Source organism: Pelecanus crispus, chromosome 11, assembly GCF_030463565.1.
Source record: "Pelecanus crispus isolate bPelCri1 chromosome 11, bPelCri1.pri, whole genome shotgun sequence".
Classification (NCBI taxonomy): domain Eukaryota; kingdom Metazoa; phylum Chordata; class Aves; order Pelecaniformes; family Pelecanidae; genus Pelecanus; species Pelecanus crispus.
Genome location: NC_134653.1, coordinates 18,714,115 through 18,730,384, shown reverse-complemented (window position 1 = coordinate 18,730,384; position 16,270 = coordinate 18,714,115). Strand labels below are relative to the sequence as shown.

At 51.7% G+C, this 16,270-nt stretch overlaps 1 protein-coding gene across 1 annotated transcript in view; it reads right to left on the bottom strand.

The window, feature by feature from the left end:
* LOC142594608 (syntaxin-binding protein 4-like) overlaps window positions 1–15,597 on the bottom strand; it is a 50,173-nt gene extending 34,576 nt beyond the window's left edge. The window contains exons 1-2 of the mRNA XM_075719218.1: window positions 15,530–15,597; window positions 702–775 (exon numbers count right to left, since the gene is read on the bottom strand). Coding sequence (XP_075575333.1) covers window positions 702–775; window positions 15,530–15,597 — 142 coding nt within the window. The remainder of the gene's footprint in view (window positions 1–701; window positions 776–15,529) is intronic.
* Between the last annotated feature and the right edge of the window lie 673 nt (window positions 15,598–16,270).

Genomic DNA, 16,270 nt, shown 5'->3' with positions numbered 1-16,270 from the left:
TATGCTGCTGGATACACAGTGGTCAGATGAGATGCTATACCAGATCCTTTCAGGCTGAGTTTCATGAACCTGTGGCTATTTCTCACTTTCTGATGGATATGACCATCTCTTTTCCCTTCTCTTCCATGCATTGATGTTCAGAGCACCGTGGAAGGACGCCTGACTCGCTCAGCGCTCATACCCTTACCCGTGGGACAAACTTTCCAAAAACAACTCATACAGCCCAGTCCCCAGGAGAGCTGCAGCACCCTGCATCACCCGTTGGGGTGGTGTCCCTGCGGGGGCCTGCCTGCAGTGGGTCAGGGGCAGCCAGCTGGGAAGTGCTTGGGACTTTTTTTTTTCCCCCAATTTTTTTAATTTTAAATTTTAATTTAATTAATTCAGCAGAAAATTCTGAAAAGCCTTTTTCCCCCCTGTTCTGCTCAGGGGAGGGGCTCTGGCCCCATGCTCCTGCACAGCTCTCAGCTCTGCGGCTGCTAACCATCAGCAGGGAATTAGTCAGGATTTTGACCTTATTTTAACCTCCCAGCTGCAAAAGGTGCTATCAGATGCTCAACACAGGCAGGCACAAAACCCAGCATTTCTGTGAGATATCAAACTTCACATAGGGAGGCATATCATAACATGGACGCTGGGTACAGGGGGTATGTTCAAGCTGTCCCAGCCCACCCCGATGTCCCTTGCAGAGGTTCAGTACTCACCTAGCCCATTTGCACAGTCATAGAAATCAAAGCAGTGCATGGTTCGATCCATCCCGTATGGTCCCATGAGCGTCCTGGGAGAGAGAAGAGAAGCATCTTTCTTTCATGGGCTCAGATAAACAGATACACAGGTGCTCAAACAACATGTGCAAAATTACATCCTTCCCACCACCCCAGACATTGCCCACAGAACGATGTAGCCACGCAGGTTGAGGGACACAGCCCTGCATATTAAGCCCACACTGGCAAAGAGAAACTCCCCTCCCACCCCCCACAAAGTTTATACAGATAAATGAGAGAATATGTGCAGGGCTGGACATCATCCTCCCCACCCAGCAAATCTGATGGACCTGTCTGTGATTCATTACCCCAGATTAATGGGGCCGGACAGCTGTCCAGCTCCCGGGAAATGAGATCAGATCTCAGACCAGTGTTCTGGGAATGAACCAGTTTCACAAATACAGGCAGCCTGTAATGAAGACAGCCGGGTGAGATCCGCTCCCAAGTTTTTGCAATGCAGGCAGTCTCCATGCCTCTGGCAGTGGGTCTGGAAAAGGGGGATGCAAGATCTGCTGAGCTGCTTCAAGTCCCTACTTCACCAGGTCGAGGGTGGGAGCATCTCATCGCAAGCCAAAGTGGGTGCAAGAGCATCAGACACCTGAGTTTCTCAAGTGCCAAGTAACTCTCCCAACTGCCCCACAGTCTCTCCCTAAACACCCACAAGGTGGGCATCCCAGATAAATGACACTGAAAGCTCCACTCTGCCCTAGCTGGGGACCCTGGACTCCAAACCTGGGACCACCAGTGCTTCTCCTCCTTGGGTGGTCCCTGGTGGTCACCTCCATGAGGATGGATGAACATGAGGATGGGTGGACCTTGATCTGACAAACTCAGAGCCAGGCATGCCAGGTGGGAAACCAGGGGTGAGGATTTAAGTCACAAGAGAAAAGAAGTTTTTGAATCAATATCAGATCCCAAATCTGGATACAGCTAAGGAGGGACGATACCATGGGGCACAACAGGCTCCTCCAAGTCCAGCAGGACACAGGGGAGGAATAAACCTCTGGGACTTCTCTTTGCAGGCATCCAAAATACCTCTCAAAATATCAAGCTATCTGCAAAGTCAGTAACACCCACCTCTAAGATTCAGACTGGAAGCTTTTTCTCCTCATTAAAAATACGTCCCCTTGATATTCTTGCAATGTTTCACATATTCAAGAGACTGGACAAACAACTGGCCACATCTGGCTGTCAGAAAATGGAGCCTGAAGGTGTCCCAGGAAGCCAGAGCAGCCCTGGGCCCAGACTGGTTCAATTTACCATCCAGGATTTTCAGAGTATTTTGAGCAAATCACTGAGGAAACTCCACCATGAGTAAACAGAAATAGCTCAAACCAGGCTGAAATGTGACATAAGGACAGAGGTTTTGGTAAAGCAGATGCCTGCTTGATATGATCAACTTTTATCCCCAACTTGATGCACAACAGTGGAGCAGAAGTGAGCTTCGCTAATGCTAGAGACGCAAGAAACCCACTAACAGGCACTAGTGATGATGTCCTCGGCTCTTTCTGCTGCACGCAAGCCATTTCTGCCGCTGAACCCTGGTCCTGGAGAAGCCACAGCAGATGACCCTTGCCTAGAGGTGGCCACTGGGACCCCCAGGGCTGCCCCATGCCCCCTCCCCAATTCCTGCCCCGGCTGCAGGGGGGATTACCTGCTGATGATGATGGCTCCCTTGTAAAGGACAGAGACGGCAGGCATCTTGCTGGTGGCGGCAGCCCAGCCCTGCCGGGCACCAGCCACTCTGATTTGGCAGGAATCCGTTAAAGCGATGAGGAAAAAAAAACGGGGGGAGGGGGAGGTTGGAGGGGGTCACGTGGTCTCCCCATATGCATGTTAATTCCACCCAACATTAACACAGATCAGCTAAAAACATCTCCAACTTTAGATTAAAGCTTACGCAAGCCAAAGCCAACACGGCCCATCGCAAGCGCCTTCCCAAACAAGCAGGGAGGGAGCTCCGCCAGCCCCCCCAGCAGGGCTGTCGCACTCATCATTAACACAATGGGGTGATTATTTGGATGCATCCTATTGTGTGTCTTTGGGAACAGCCCCTCCAGGGATGAAGGGCAGTGTTCGGTGAAGGACATGTGTGCTTACCATCCCTAAAGGCTTAAAATCTGTAGCAAAGCTTTGGAACTAATAACAGACTGTAGCACTTAGGGGTTTAGGGTTGGTTTTTTTTTTTTCTTTTAGCATCTTTTCAAGCCCACAGAATTTCCTTCTTAATACAAAGTAAGTTCAGCTGTTCCACTGTCTGTTGGAGATGTCCACTGTCACTGATGGAGATCAGCTGTCTTTAAAGGGGAAAAGGATCCTCGCCCATGAGTTGGCAGGATTCATTGAGAGGGCTTTAAACTAGGTTTGAAGGTGGAAGGGGATATAAACGGGCTCGCTAGTGAGGAGCCTGGGGCGGCATGGCAATATTGGGGGCGAAATCGATAGTCCATCTCAAGTGCATCTACACCAATGCACATAGCATGGGCAACAAACAGGAGGAGCTGGAAGCCCTTGTACAGCAGGATAGCTATGACATAGTCGCCATCACAGAAATGTGGTGGGACGACTCCCATGACTGGAGTGCTGCACTGGATGGCTATAAGCTCTTCAGAAGGGATAGGCAAAGAAGGAGAGGCGGTGGGGTGGCTCTGTATTTTAGGGAGTGTTTTGACTGTATAGAGCTCATCAGTGGTGATGATAAGGTTGAGTGCTTATGGGTAAGGATGAGGGGGAAGGTCAACAAGGCAGATGTCCTGTTGGGAGTCTGCTATAGACCACCCAACCAGGACGTAGAGATAGATGAAGCATTCTACAAGCGGCTGGCAGAAGTCTCGCAATCACCAGCCCTTGTTCTTGTCGGGGACTTCAACTTGCCAGACATCTGCTGGAAATACAACGCAGCAGAAAGGCAACAGTCTCGGAAGTTCTTAGAGTGTGTGGAGGATAACTTTCTGATGCAGCTGGTAAGCGAGCCTACCGGGGAGGTGCCTCACTTGACCTGCTGTTTACTAACAGAGAAGGGCTTGTGGGAGATGTCGTGGTCAGAGGCCGTCTTGGGCTTAGTGACCATGGTATGATAGAGTTCTCAATTCTTGGCAATGTTAAGAGGAGGGGCAGCAAAACTGTTACCATGGACTTCCAGAGGGCAGACTTTGGCCTGTTCAGGACGCTGGTTAGGAAAGTCCCTTGGGAGGCAGTCCTGAAAGGCAAAGGGGTCCAGGAAGGCTGGGCCTTCTTCAAGAAGGAAGTCTTAACGGCACAGGAGTGGGCTGTCCCCGTGTGCTGTAAGACCAACCAGCAGGGAAGATGACCGGCCTGGCTGAACAGGGAGCTTTTGCAGGGATTCAGGGAAAAAAGGAGAGTCTACCGCCTTTGGAAGAAGGGGCGGGCAACTCAGGAAGAGTACAGGGATCTTGTAGGGAGGAAATTAGAAAAGCAAAAGCCCAGCAAGAACTCAATCTGGCCACTGTTGTAAAAGATAATAAAAAAGGTTTCTATAAGTACATCAACAATAAAAGGAGAGCCAAGGAGAATCTCCATCCTTTGCTGGATGTGGCGGGGAACATTGTCACCGGGGACAAGGAAAAGGCTGAGGTACTTAACGCCTTCTTTGCCTCTGTGTTTAATAGCCAGACCAGTCATCCCCAGGGTACTCAGCCCCCTGAGCTGGAAGACAGGGATGGGGAGCAGAATGGAGCCCTCATAGTCCAGGAGGAAGCAGTTAACGACCTGCTACACCATCTGGACACTCACAAGTCTATGGGGCCAGATGGGATCCACCTGAGAGTACTGAGGGAGCTGGCAGAGGAGCTTGCCAAGCCACTTTCCATCATCTATCAGCAGTCCTGCTTAACAGGGGAGGTCCCTGATGACTGGAGGCTTGCCAGTGTGACGCCCATCTACAAGAAAGGCCAGAAGGAGGACCCGGGGAACTACAGGCCTGTCAGCCTGACCTCGGTGCCAGGAAAGATTATGGAGAGGTTCATATTGAGTGAACTCAACAGGCAAGTGCAGATCAACCAGGGGATCAGGCCCAGCCAGCATGGGTTTTGTGAAAGGCAGGTCCTGCTTGACCAACCTGATCTCCTTTTATGACCTGGTGACCCACCTGGTGGATGAAGGAAAGGCTGTGGATGTCATTTACCTGGACTTTAGCAAAGCCTTTGACACAGTCTCCCATAATGTTCTCCTTGGGAAGCTGGCAGCTCATGGCTTGGACAGGCGTAGTCTTCACTGGGTAAAAAACTGGTTGGGCAGCCAAGCCCAGAGAGTAGTGGTGAATGGAGTTAAGTCCAGTTGGTGGCCAGTCACGAGCAGTGTTCCCCAGGGCTCTATTTTGGGGCCAGCCTTGTTTAATATCTTTATTGATGATCTGGATGAGGAGATTGAGTGCACCCTCAGTAAGTTTGCAGATGACACCAAATTGGGTGGGAGTGTCGATCTGCTCGAGGGTAGGATGGCCCTGCAGAGGGATCTGGACAGGCTGGACTGATGGGCCAAGGCCAACTGTATGAGGTTTAACAAGGCTCAGTGCCAGGTCCTGCACTTCGGTCACAACAACCCCATGCAACGCTATAGGCTTGGGGAAGAGTGGCTGGAAAGCTGCCTGGCCAAAAAGGACCTGGAGGTGTTGGTTGACAGCCAGCTGAACATGAGCCAGCAGTGTGCCCAGGTGGCCAAGAAGGCCAACAGTATCCTGGCTTGTGTCAGGAATAGTGTGGCCAGCAGGAGCAGGGAAGTGATTATCCCCCTGTACTCAGCGCTGGTGAGGCCGCACCTGGAATACTGTGTCCAGTTTTGGGCCCCTCAGTACAAGAAGGACATTGAGGTGCTGGAGCATGTTCAGAGAAGGGCAACGAAGCTGGTGAAGGGTCTGGAGCACAGGGCTGATGGGGAGCAGCTGAGGGAGCTGGGGTTGTTTAGCCTGGAGAAGAGGAGGCTGAGGGGTGACCTTATTGCTCTCTACAACTACCTGAAAGGAGGTTGTAGTGAGGTGGGTGTTGGTCTCTTCTCCCAAGTAGTTAGCAATAGGATGAGAGGAAATGGGTTCAAGCTGTGTCAGGGGAGGTTTAGATTGGATATTAGGAAAAAAATTCTTCATGGAAAGGGTGGTCAAGCATTGGAACAGGCTGCCCAGAGAGGTGGTGGAGTCACCATCCCTGGAAGTGTTCCCTGGGTAGACATGGCACTTCGGGACATGGTTTAGTCTAGTCTACCCTTAATTGGTTTAGTGTGGACTTGGTAATGTTAGGTTAATGGTTGGACTGGATGATCTTAAAGGTCTTTTCCAACCTAAACAATTCTATGATTCTATGCCCAGCGCCTAGTCTATGGCTGCACGAAGGCTTTAGCCAAATTGGACTAAGCACAGGGGGTTGTATGTGGGGCCATTTCCCAGTCTGCTGGACAGCTGCAGCCTTCCCTGCACCAAGAGCCTCACAAAGCTACTCATCCTCCCAGCAACCCAACAGCAGGGAGATGGTCTTTCCCCTGCCATCCTGCAGATGATGTCCAGGGCATGGAGAGCTGATCATCATGCTCCATTAAGATAGGAGCCTCCAAGTGCCCAGTGACCCCCAGCTCTGGTATTAAGTGACTCGGTCAATGCTAGCCAGGAAGTTTTGTGGCAGAGCAGACACACAAATTCAACTCCCCTGGGGTGCAGTAACACTCCATCCTGCAATGGGGAGCTGGTCCACACCAGGGCACAGCTTGTCGAGGGGCAGGAGTGCCCCAGCACTGTGCCCACCTCAGGGTGACCTTTTTCAGCAGCTCACCTGTAAACAGAGGCCCAAGCAGCCCTCACCCACCAGCCTCCTGCCAGTTACACTAATGATCATATTCTAAGTCCTCTAATAATTGTCCCAGTCACAGTAAGAGACAATTTCCATCCCACCACCAAAATTCAATGTACAACCTTCTGAGGTCCTTTGAGATTCTGCTAATAAATTAATTCACAGAATTACCCCTTTGAGTCATGGGCCAGAGCCTTGGCTGGAATAAATCAGTGCTGCTGAAGGAAAGGGATAGCACAAGCACTGGAGGCAACATCAACAGGACAAGGTGACCTCTCTGACCAGCTTCAGAGGGCCTGCAGGAGAGATCTCTGGAGCCAGGCCAGCCTGACCCAAGATGTGCAGGCAAACGGGAGAATTTCCCTGCCTGGCAATTCAGTAGTTCATCCACCCTGGTATCTGCATCTCAGGGAACAATTACCACACTCAACATTAAGTGTACATGTGTTTGTTTGGGGCTTGGATGCTCAGCACCTTTGAAACCAAATCCTTCAGCAGTCCAGCCATGGTCCTACCAACTGCTGCCAGCTGCACCTGGAGCCATGCTCACCCTTCCCATGTGCTGATGCTTCATACCAGCTGAGTGGGATGTTGCAATAAACCACACATTTGTCTGTGAGGTGGTGAAGTAAATAAAAATTGAACCAGAGAGGTCCTCAGAGAAGAGGAACAGGGCTCAGCTTCCAAGTTTATCTTGGAATAATATAGGATATAATAAGGATCCTTGACTCCATCCTCCAAAACACAGACTGACCCTGGCAAAAGCATCAGACACTAATGCTCCTCCTGCCAATTAACATCTGTCTTATTTAGAAAAATTATTAGCAAAATAGCTTCTAAATTTTTTTTAGTGTTTTAAAACTCAAGCTCACATTCAGGAAGGATTTATAAGCCACATATAACGAGTCCAAGGGTCCCAGTCCCGCTATGTATAATCAGTGTTGAAGGCAAACATCCGACTGGCAAAGGGGATACACCATATGCTCAAGCTCTTTACCAAGCTGGGACCTAGCTGAGCAACTCAAAGTAAATCCAGCTGGAAAGCTCAGGCTTCTTACCCCAGGGAACCGCCAACAAGACTTTACATTTTTAAATAAATGGGTGAATGAAAGGAGCATGAATTAAGTATGAACCAACACCACAGCGCTGGACAGCATATAAACATGTGCTTAACTTGCATGTCCACCTTTTCACTGACTGCTAGAAAAATTAGTTTGAAAACTCACTGAACTGATTGAAAAAAATTATTTTTTTAATGGAAAAAGTTATTTTTGCTTGAAAGAAATTTTTAATATAAAAAGTTGAGTGAAACTGTATCACTCAGCTTTACTTAACACTTGCATGTATAAGCAGGGGTGGGTGAAGCTATGAGTAGAATCAAAATAAGTCTTAGAGCAGGACCATAAGGTAAAAAAACATTGACAGCAAAATATAGCACATCAGGTGCATTTCCAACACATTTTCCTAAGAGATCATGAAGGGGAAGTGGGGGGCGAGAGAAATTGGGAGCTCTGGGGAAAGGCACAGAAAGGGAGTGGGTTACGTACCAGCGACTGTGTCTGCTGCAGTGGTCTTCTTCCCCCATCCCACAGCAGCCAGCTGAGCTGCTGCTTGCTGCTGAGGAGCAAGGAGGCAAAGCAGGCTGTTACTGGGGCTGGCTATGCCTACACACCATCCTGCCTCCTCCTCCTCCTCCTCCTCCAGGGCATCACACCTTCTCCAAACCATCAAACTTTGGCCATCGCCAAGAGGAAGCAGGTAGGGAAGATGGTGGCAGTATATATGTCTATGTTTCAGAAAGAAAAGAGGGGAAGAGGATGGCTGCAACAAGCACAACCAACACTAAAGTTATTTTTTCCTCATCAGGCAAGTCTCCCCTTGCCCTTCCTACCCACACTACAAGCAAACAGTGCTGGGAATAGCTGGCCTGCAATAGGTAGACGTTGTGGGTTTCATGACATTGGGAGCATTGGCACTGCATGGTCAGCACGGGGGCAGAGAGATGTCCAGCAGAAAATGCAAAATTGTGTGGGAAGACATCGCTTGAGGCTTGTCTCTTGTGAAACACTTATTTGAAACTGTGGGGTTCAATGCCTGCTGTCCCCAGCCAAACAGTTCTTTGCAGCCTGTCTGCTCAGGTATGGTCATCTGTAGGTCATGTTAAGGCCATACAAGCAAAGAAATAGAGCCATCGTTCTCTTCAATAATTCTAGCACCAACATTGAGGCTAAAACCCAGGAACCAATCTTTTCATGCAACTTAGCCTTCAGCACCAACTGATGGCAAAGAGATCTGGAAGGCTTGTGAAGCCCAAGACACAGCCCATGGAGCTCCTTCAGCAGGTGGAAAAGCTACCTTGTCTGAAACTAGAACTAAAGAAATGTCTCCAGCACATCAAAGGAGATGTCTGTCTGCTGGTGGTACAGCCAAGAAGACAACTCCACCGCTTCCCCAATTGAAGAGGACCCACATATATCACTGTCTCAGAACAGGGCTGTTTGCCCCATGACACACAGGACCTCTGGACTTCCAGGCTTTGAAGTGACCGGCTCCTGGACTTTCAGGGTGTTAGTTTTCAATCCCTCTGTGAAAATCTGCAGACTCCATGGGAAGGATGCTTTCTCCTGCTTCTCTCCCCTGCCGAGGTTTCCTGGCAGCACATTTTAAATTTGGATTTTCTCCTAAATACCAATTACACAATCCTCCCTGCCTTCAGCCAAGCAACATGCTGCCTGAGGGGAGAGCTGCCTCGAGGGTTCCCCCCCTTCACTGCCCAGGGCAGATTTCAGCCTTCTTGCTTTAGAAATCACCATTTGGATCAGAGATAATGGTTTGGGTAAGGATGCAAAAAAAAAAAAAAAAAAAAGAGAGTTTCTTTTCTATCCAACAGAAAATCACAAGCAGATGCAATTTTCCACTACATTATTATCCACCTCTCCCTACATGTTGGTCGAAGGACCTTCTGGGCAATCATCCTTTAGCCTGTCTGTGGACAGAAGGGTCTTCTACATTTCTTCCTTGGTCTGTCTTCTGCCTCCTTCCTTCCCTGCTTCTTGGGAAAGACCAACATGAGCACCAAAGTAGGTGAACAGTGGCCACTAAATTGCAATTGCAGCTGGAGGAGCCACACATGGTTGTCCCCGCAAACCAGGGCTGGCTCCTCATGGGCAGGCCCTCACTACGGTCTGTGCTGGCTGCAGGATAGGGAATTGTGAGAATTATGATTAAAAAATAGCTACAGAAAGAGAGAATACCCAGCCACAGGGACAGGCAAGTTGGTGAGCATGAGAAGCAAAGCTAAGAGGTGCATCTCTGGCAGAAACACAGGGCAAAATGATAAAGTCAAGGGAAAGGGCCAGGTACAAGGACATGGTGCTCTCAGCTCTGCCAGTGGGCCAGGAGGGGTTTGCCCCACACCAGCGACACAGTTGGGGCAGCCAGGCTTGGCCACCCTCAGTGTGGGGAGCAGCCAAGCCCCGACACAGCCAAGACCCCATGGGGATGCCCAGCCTGGACAGGTCCCGCAGCGAGCATCACTGACTGAATAGGCAATTTGGCCAGGACCAAATTACCCCACATAGGTGGCAGCTCCAGGCAGGATCCTGAGCTCGGCAAAGCAGCAGCACAAAGATGCCAGAGCTGGGGATGGGTGGGTTGTGCCGACAGCAGCATCACTGAGCCCTCAAGGAGCTTCTGTGCATGGCTTAGCAGAAGAACAGGGTCCAAGCAGGTTTGTGTGGGTGGGAATTAGAGGTGGAAAGACATCCTGCAGCAGCAGTGAGGTCTGTCTGAGGGCTTTCAGCTCCAGAAAGCAGCAGTAAGAAATTTTGGGGTGGGAGGGTGCAGCCCTCAGCAGGGAACTGTGTTATGTTCTCTGCCCATGTCCCATTGATGCTGGGAGCCATGGTGGGGGCAAAGAGCTGCCTGGGTGGCATCAGACACTTGCTTAATAATGACCCAACATTTGTTTCATGACAAAACAAAATTAGCGTAGGCTGAAGAGGCATTTGCATCCGATTAGAAAACAGAAAATACAATTGTATTGCTTACAGGATCAGCTACAAACCGTTGATAATAAATCAAGCAAAATAAATAAGCTACCATGGAGCTGGGAAGCAACTGCACACTGTCCACAGTCATGGCACAGCCCACATTGTTTTCATAAATATTATCCATGGAGCTGCTTCAAATGAGCTCATAAGATCAGGGACATTCACAGACAAGTCTGAACACAAGAGGGAACAAACAAAACCATGCTGCCAAAAATCACTGGCAGAGAAAGCAGGCAGGTACTAAGGGGAGCACCCAGGGACCAGGCAGCTCCACGCACCTGCTCCAGTGCCCTCTGCCCCAGCCCTGGGCATCAGCAGCTCCCTGGCCACCTGCCGGCAGGCAGAGGGGTGGTAGCAGATGAAGTGGTGCTGCTGACCCCAGCAGGGTGACACTGCTCCCCCAAGCCCAGGGTCCTGCCTCTTCCCGGTGACACCACTCATGGAAAAAGTTTGTCCCTACAAACCTGGCTGGCAGTGGTCACACATCAATGTCTCCCCACCCTATGGGCACCTTCCTCCTCCTGATGGCTGTGCAGACCTTGGTGCTCCTTCATATCCTTCCTCTGGGGCAAAGAGGGGGATCCCAGGGGACCGGAGAGGCTGCCCAGGGGCAGCTACTGCTTCCCACCACCACCTGCATGGTTGCACATCCATGCCCTCCCCACAAGGCAGATGGCCGCTGCCGGTCATTGCTGCACACCTCATCTCTGCAGTGTCCTTTCCTTGGGCCATAGCACCCCTACCCCATCCTAACTACACCCCTCGCTGACCCAGCTCCACTCCCTGCAGCCAAGCATGCATCTCCTCTGGCCATGGAGGTCAGAAGGTGGCTCCCAGGGAGCGTTTACATCTCCCCACTCCTTGTGTTGATGGGTCACCATTCACTCCTGCCTGAACCAAATCCTGCTTGTTAGTCTAAAGATAGAGAGGTGAGGAGGTTTTAAAGCCAAGGCAGTTTTCCAATACTTACTCTCCATCTGTTGAAGGAAGATGTCTCCACCCTGGGCTGGATGCATCTCCTCACTCTTCAAGGAGGAAGACCCCCTTCTCCCAGCACATCTGCCCCACGAACCAACACCTCCCGGCCACCAAGACCGTAGGTAGATGAAGATGTCACCTGTCACTGCTGGCCAGGCTTTTCCATTCTTCAGCTCCTTTTATCACCTTCCTCTAAACTTCATACCATTTTCCAATACCCTTCTCAACCAGTGGATTTCTTCAGCATAAGGGACTCATCCCAATGAACCTTCACTGTGTAAAGTCAGGTCTCCTGCCCAACACCTACACCCCAGTGGGGCCAGGGGCTTCCAGGAGGGAGCTGATCCCACCTGAAAGATATGCATCAAATCAATCATGCTGGAGCATTTTCTGAAGGTGCTTCTTGCCCAGTGAGAAGCTCAGCCTGCAGGTGTGTACTTGGCAGAGCTGTCGAGGCAGAGCTGGTCTCAGAGACCACTGGGGCTTGGAGAGGGGTTGCAAGTGTTTTCCCGTAGACGGACACCCCCATTGACATGCAGCTTTTCCCATGCTGTCCTAAAAGGCTTTGCTTGAGGAAAAGGCAAAAGGGCCTCTTTAATTAGCCTGTCCAGCAGTAATTAGGAAGAGAGGCTTTTTCAGATGGAAGCAATGTCAGGCTTGGGCCTGCCAGAGGTTTTTGGGAAAGGTGTTTATGCCAGAGCCCCATACCCAGCCGAGATAAGTGTCCCCCAAAATCTGGTCCAGTCCAGACCTCCCATATACCCACTTGAGATGGGGATTAATGCAATTCAAATACAATCACAGGGGAAAGCTCAAATGAGATCACCTCATTTTCACCCCAGCAGGACTGAGGCACAGTGGCATGCCACTTGCGGGGAAGCCTTCCTTTCTCCCTCCTCCTCCCCTTCCCATGAGGTGGGTGATCTGCTCTGCTTGCAGACTCACACTGCAGCCCCAGTTTGGGTGTCAGCTCCTGTGAAGGGTTAACAGGATTATAAACCTGCCTGCCTTTCTAAATCCCCTGGGCTGTGGGATTGGACCAGTTATAAACTTATTAACAGGGGACGGTTGCTGATGGGGGCTGTGGACTCTGCTCTGCCAGCCGGGCCACTGGTCTGTCCTTGGGGTCAGGCTCTCCAGGTCCCCAAGGGAGCAGCAAACTGATTAATTTTCCCAATTAGGGAAAACACAAGAACAATGGCAGGGAACTCACCCAAGTGAATCCATAAGAAAGAAAAGGGAAATGTCTGGGTACGGAAAGACAGGAAAACAACATATTTTTGTGAAAGATTTCAGAACATGCCACTGAGCTGGGAGCACAGCAGAGGCCGGCGCAGAGGCTTGGGAAGAGCTTTGACCTGTCCTTGAGCTGGGAACATCCCTATGCTTAAACCCAGGCCCCAGCACAAGCCATAATCATGGCAGCAATAATAATGCAAAGAGGACTGTGGAAAATGCCGGGCCAGTCTTGCACCCCAGCTGTGCCCAGTGAGGAGCTGGCAGTGGGCCCACACCCACCCATGGCACGCACAGCACAGTCCAGCCACAAGACCTGCTGTCATGGTTTAGCCCCAGCCAGCAACTAAGCACCACGCAGCCGCTCGCTTACTCCCCCTGCCCCGATGGGATGGGGGAGAGAATTGGAGGAGTAAGAGTGAGAAACACTCCTGGGTTGAGATAAGAACAGTTTAATAATTGAAATAAAGTAAAATAGTAATGATAATAATAACAATATAATAATGATGATGATGATGATAATAATATACAAAGCAAGTGATGCACCATGCAATTGCTCACCACCCGCTGACCGATACCCAGACAGTTCCCGAGCAGCGATCGCTGCTCCCTGGCCAACCCCCCCCCAGTTTCTATACTGAGCATGACGTCAGATGGTATGAAATAGCCCTTTGGTCAGTTTGGATCAACTGTTCTGGCTGTGCCCCCTCCCAGTTTCTTGTGTGCCTGGCAGAGCATGGGAAGCTGAAAAGTCCTTGACTAACATAAGCAGTACTTAGCAACAACTAAAAACATCAGCATGTTATCAACATTCTTCTCATACTAAATCCAAAACACAGCACTATGCCTGCTACTAGGAAGAAAATTAACTCTATCCCAGCCAAAACCAGGTCACCTGCCCAGCATCAACGGACACCTTCAGGGCTTTTTTTATTTCTCACTGGGTCTGGCAAAGCTCCTGCACAAAAGCCACCATTGCAAAACCTGCTTACAGCCTCCAGCAGCTGCTCCCCAGAGGAGCAAAGCCTAGAGGAGAGCCCTGTGGGGTCACGCCAGTATCACCGCTGGGAGAAACTGGTGCTCTGAGATAAGCTGCTGGTCCAGCCACACACCCCATCAATTGCCACCCCGTGCCCCGATGATGCTGGTGGCTCACGTTTATTTATTAAATTCCTATTTTGAACTCTGAAATCAATCTTTTAATCAGTGGCAGAGCGGGACCATACTTATCAGAGCGCTGGGGAGGTGTTATCTCCCCACCATCTGCTCGCCACCCTCCGCCACGTCCTGGCGGAGCTGCCAGACAGCCAAACGCCGGCCGGCACAGCTGGCACCCATTGCATGTGGGGGCTGGTCCCCCGGCACAAAAGCTGGCCACCTGTCAACCAGGGCTCTCTGTCCGCACAAAGCACATCCCAGCAGGCAAAACTGAGGGATGTTTCAACACAAAACCCTGACATATAAGCAGATTTCTAATGTAGAAAATGGTTTTTGAGCATTTTTGCTTTGTAAGTGCTGGGAAGTGAGGTTTAGCAGCTCCATGGAGCCAGGGATGCCGGCAGGACCGCAGTGAGGCAGCTGATGCTGCTGTGCAGGGGTGTAGCACTGCTGCGATGTCCCCAGCCCTGGTATGCACACTACGTCCTATAACATTGACACCCATCAGTGGCACCAACCTGGCAGTGCTCCCCAAAACACACCCCACGAGGTCAAGCCTGTCCTGCACTTCCTCCTTCTGACCAGCAATGGATTCTGCTTTTTCTGCACCCAAAAGCAGCAGGGAAGCATCGGTGTAGCACCCCAAACCAATCTCTCAGGTGAAGGTAGCAGTCAGCCTGGGGTGCTGCCCTTACCAGCCTGCCTGCACCCCCATGGGGTGCTGCCACCCCACAGCCCCCCCACAGCCCTTAGTCCAATGACCTACTTCAACAGGAGACGGATCGTGCCCCAGCAGTGTCCATGGTCCCCGGTGACTGCAGAGTGCCCCAGGCTCTTGGTCCCCAGGAGGGATGCCCAGGCTCAGCCAGCCCAGGAAAGCCTCTGCCAAACCTCAGGATGGCCCCAAGAGCCCGCCAGGGCCCCCCGCTGGCTCTAGATCCGGCCCACTGACCCCCAGTTAATCGGCTAAAGCTGCACGCTCTGAACCCTGGCCCCGGCCACAGCCGCACTCCTGCCGGCTCTCTCTGCCCTACATAGACATCTGCAGCCACCCAGCACCCACCTTCACCTCCCATCCCCTCCACTGTGCCCACCACCTTCCCCGCACCCACATGGGCGTCCCTGCTCCACACCCACCTGCCCCTCCAGGCACTTCATGGACATGGTCCCTTTGGAGAGGCTGGCTTTGCCAGAGAGGAAAGCCCAGGACTGGGGCTGCAACAGTAGAAAGAGCACCCATAGCTGCTCACAGAGGCTGTAGGTGCTTCCCTAGCTGCTGCCTGCAAAATAAATCCCCTTCCCCACCCCTGGCCGATACTGGCCTCACCTGTGTGCTGCCCCTCCCAGGGAAGCTTGGATGCTGTGGGACCCCTGTGAGTCCCTGCCCTCTGGAGAGGGGCCACCAAAATGAATTGAATTAAACCCTGCAAAGAGCTGTGGGGTCACTGAACGCATCCTCCTTCCACGGGCTAACGCCACTCCCGAAGACAGGGTCCGAGACAGCAAGTGATGCCCTGTTCCCAGCATGGCAGCATCCTGCCCTGCTTACCAGTAAATGAGAGAAAGCCCATCGAAGTGCTCCAGGTCCCGGCCAGGGGGCTGGAGGTAGGACATCATCCGGGGCCACCTGTCCCTGCCAAGCCCTTAGGGCTGCCGCGGCCGGCTCCCGCTGCCTGGGGCCATGGGTTCACAGCACCAGCAGCCAGCACGGCTCCCCGGCACAGCCAGCCACATCTAATCCCAGGCGGGCGAGCATGTGATCGCCCCTCTCCCGGCTCCCCCCGGCTAAACCCCGCCAATGTCTCCAGTTCTGCAGTGCTGGCCAGGCATGGAGCGGCTGTGCCGCTGTCCGGGGATGCTGTGGTACGGCTAATTCCAGCCGGCACATCCAAGCCCCCCTGGGGTCAGAGCCACTTGGGGCACAGCATAGCGAGTGACTCTGCTGCAGGACCCCCACAGCACCCAGCAAAGGCGTCCCCATCACCGGTGTGCAGCCATCAGCTGGGGGCTCTTCCTGCCTGGCATGGCCCCTGGTTCAATAAACTGAGCATTTATTTTATCAGGATGACCCCTTCACCCCTCTACTAGTGAGGTTCCCCCTCACCTTGCCCTTGCAGTGGCTGTTAATGATGGTTATAATCATTAACGATGGTTATAATAGATGGCTAACCTGCCACGACAAACTATTTAAAGCCAATTGCAGGCGGCACTGACCTGCGCTAAGCCTGCGCTGCGGTAACATGCACTGCTCCCCTCCTCCCCAACTGCTGCCAACAGGCTTCAGCTTTTC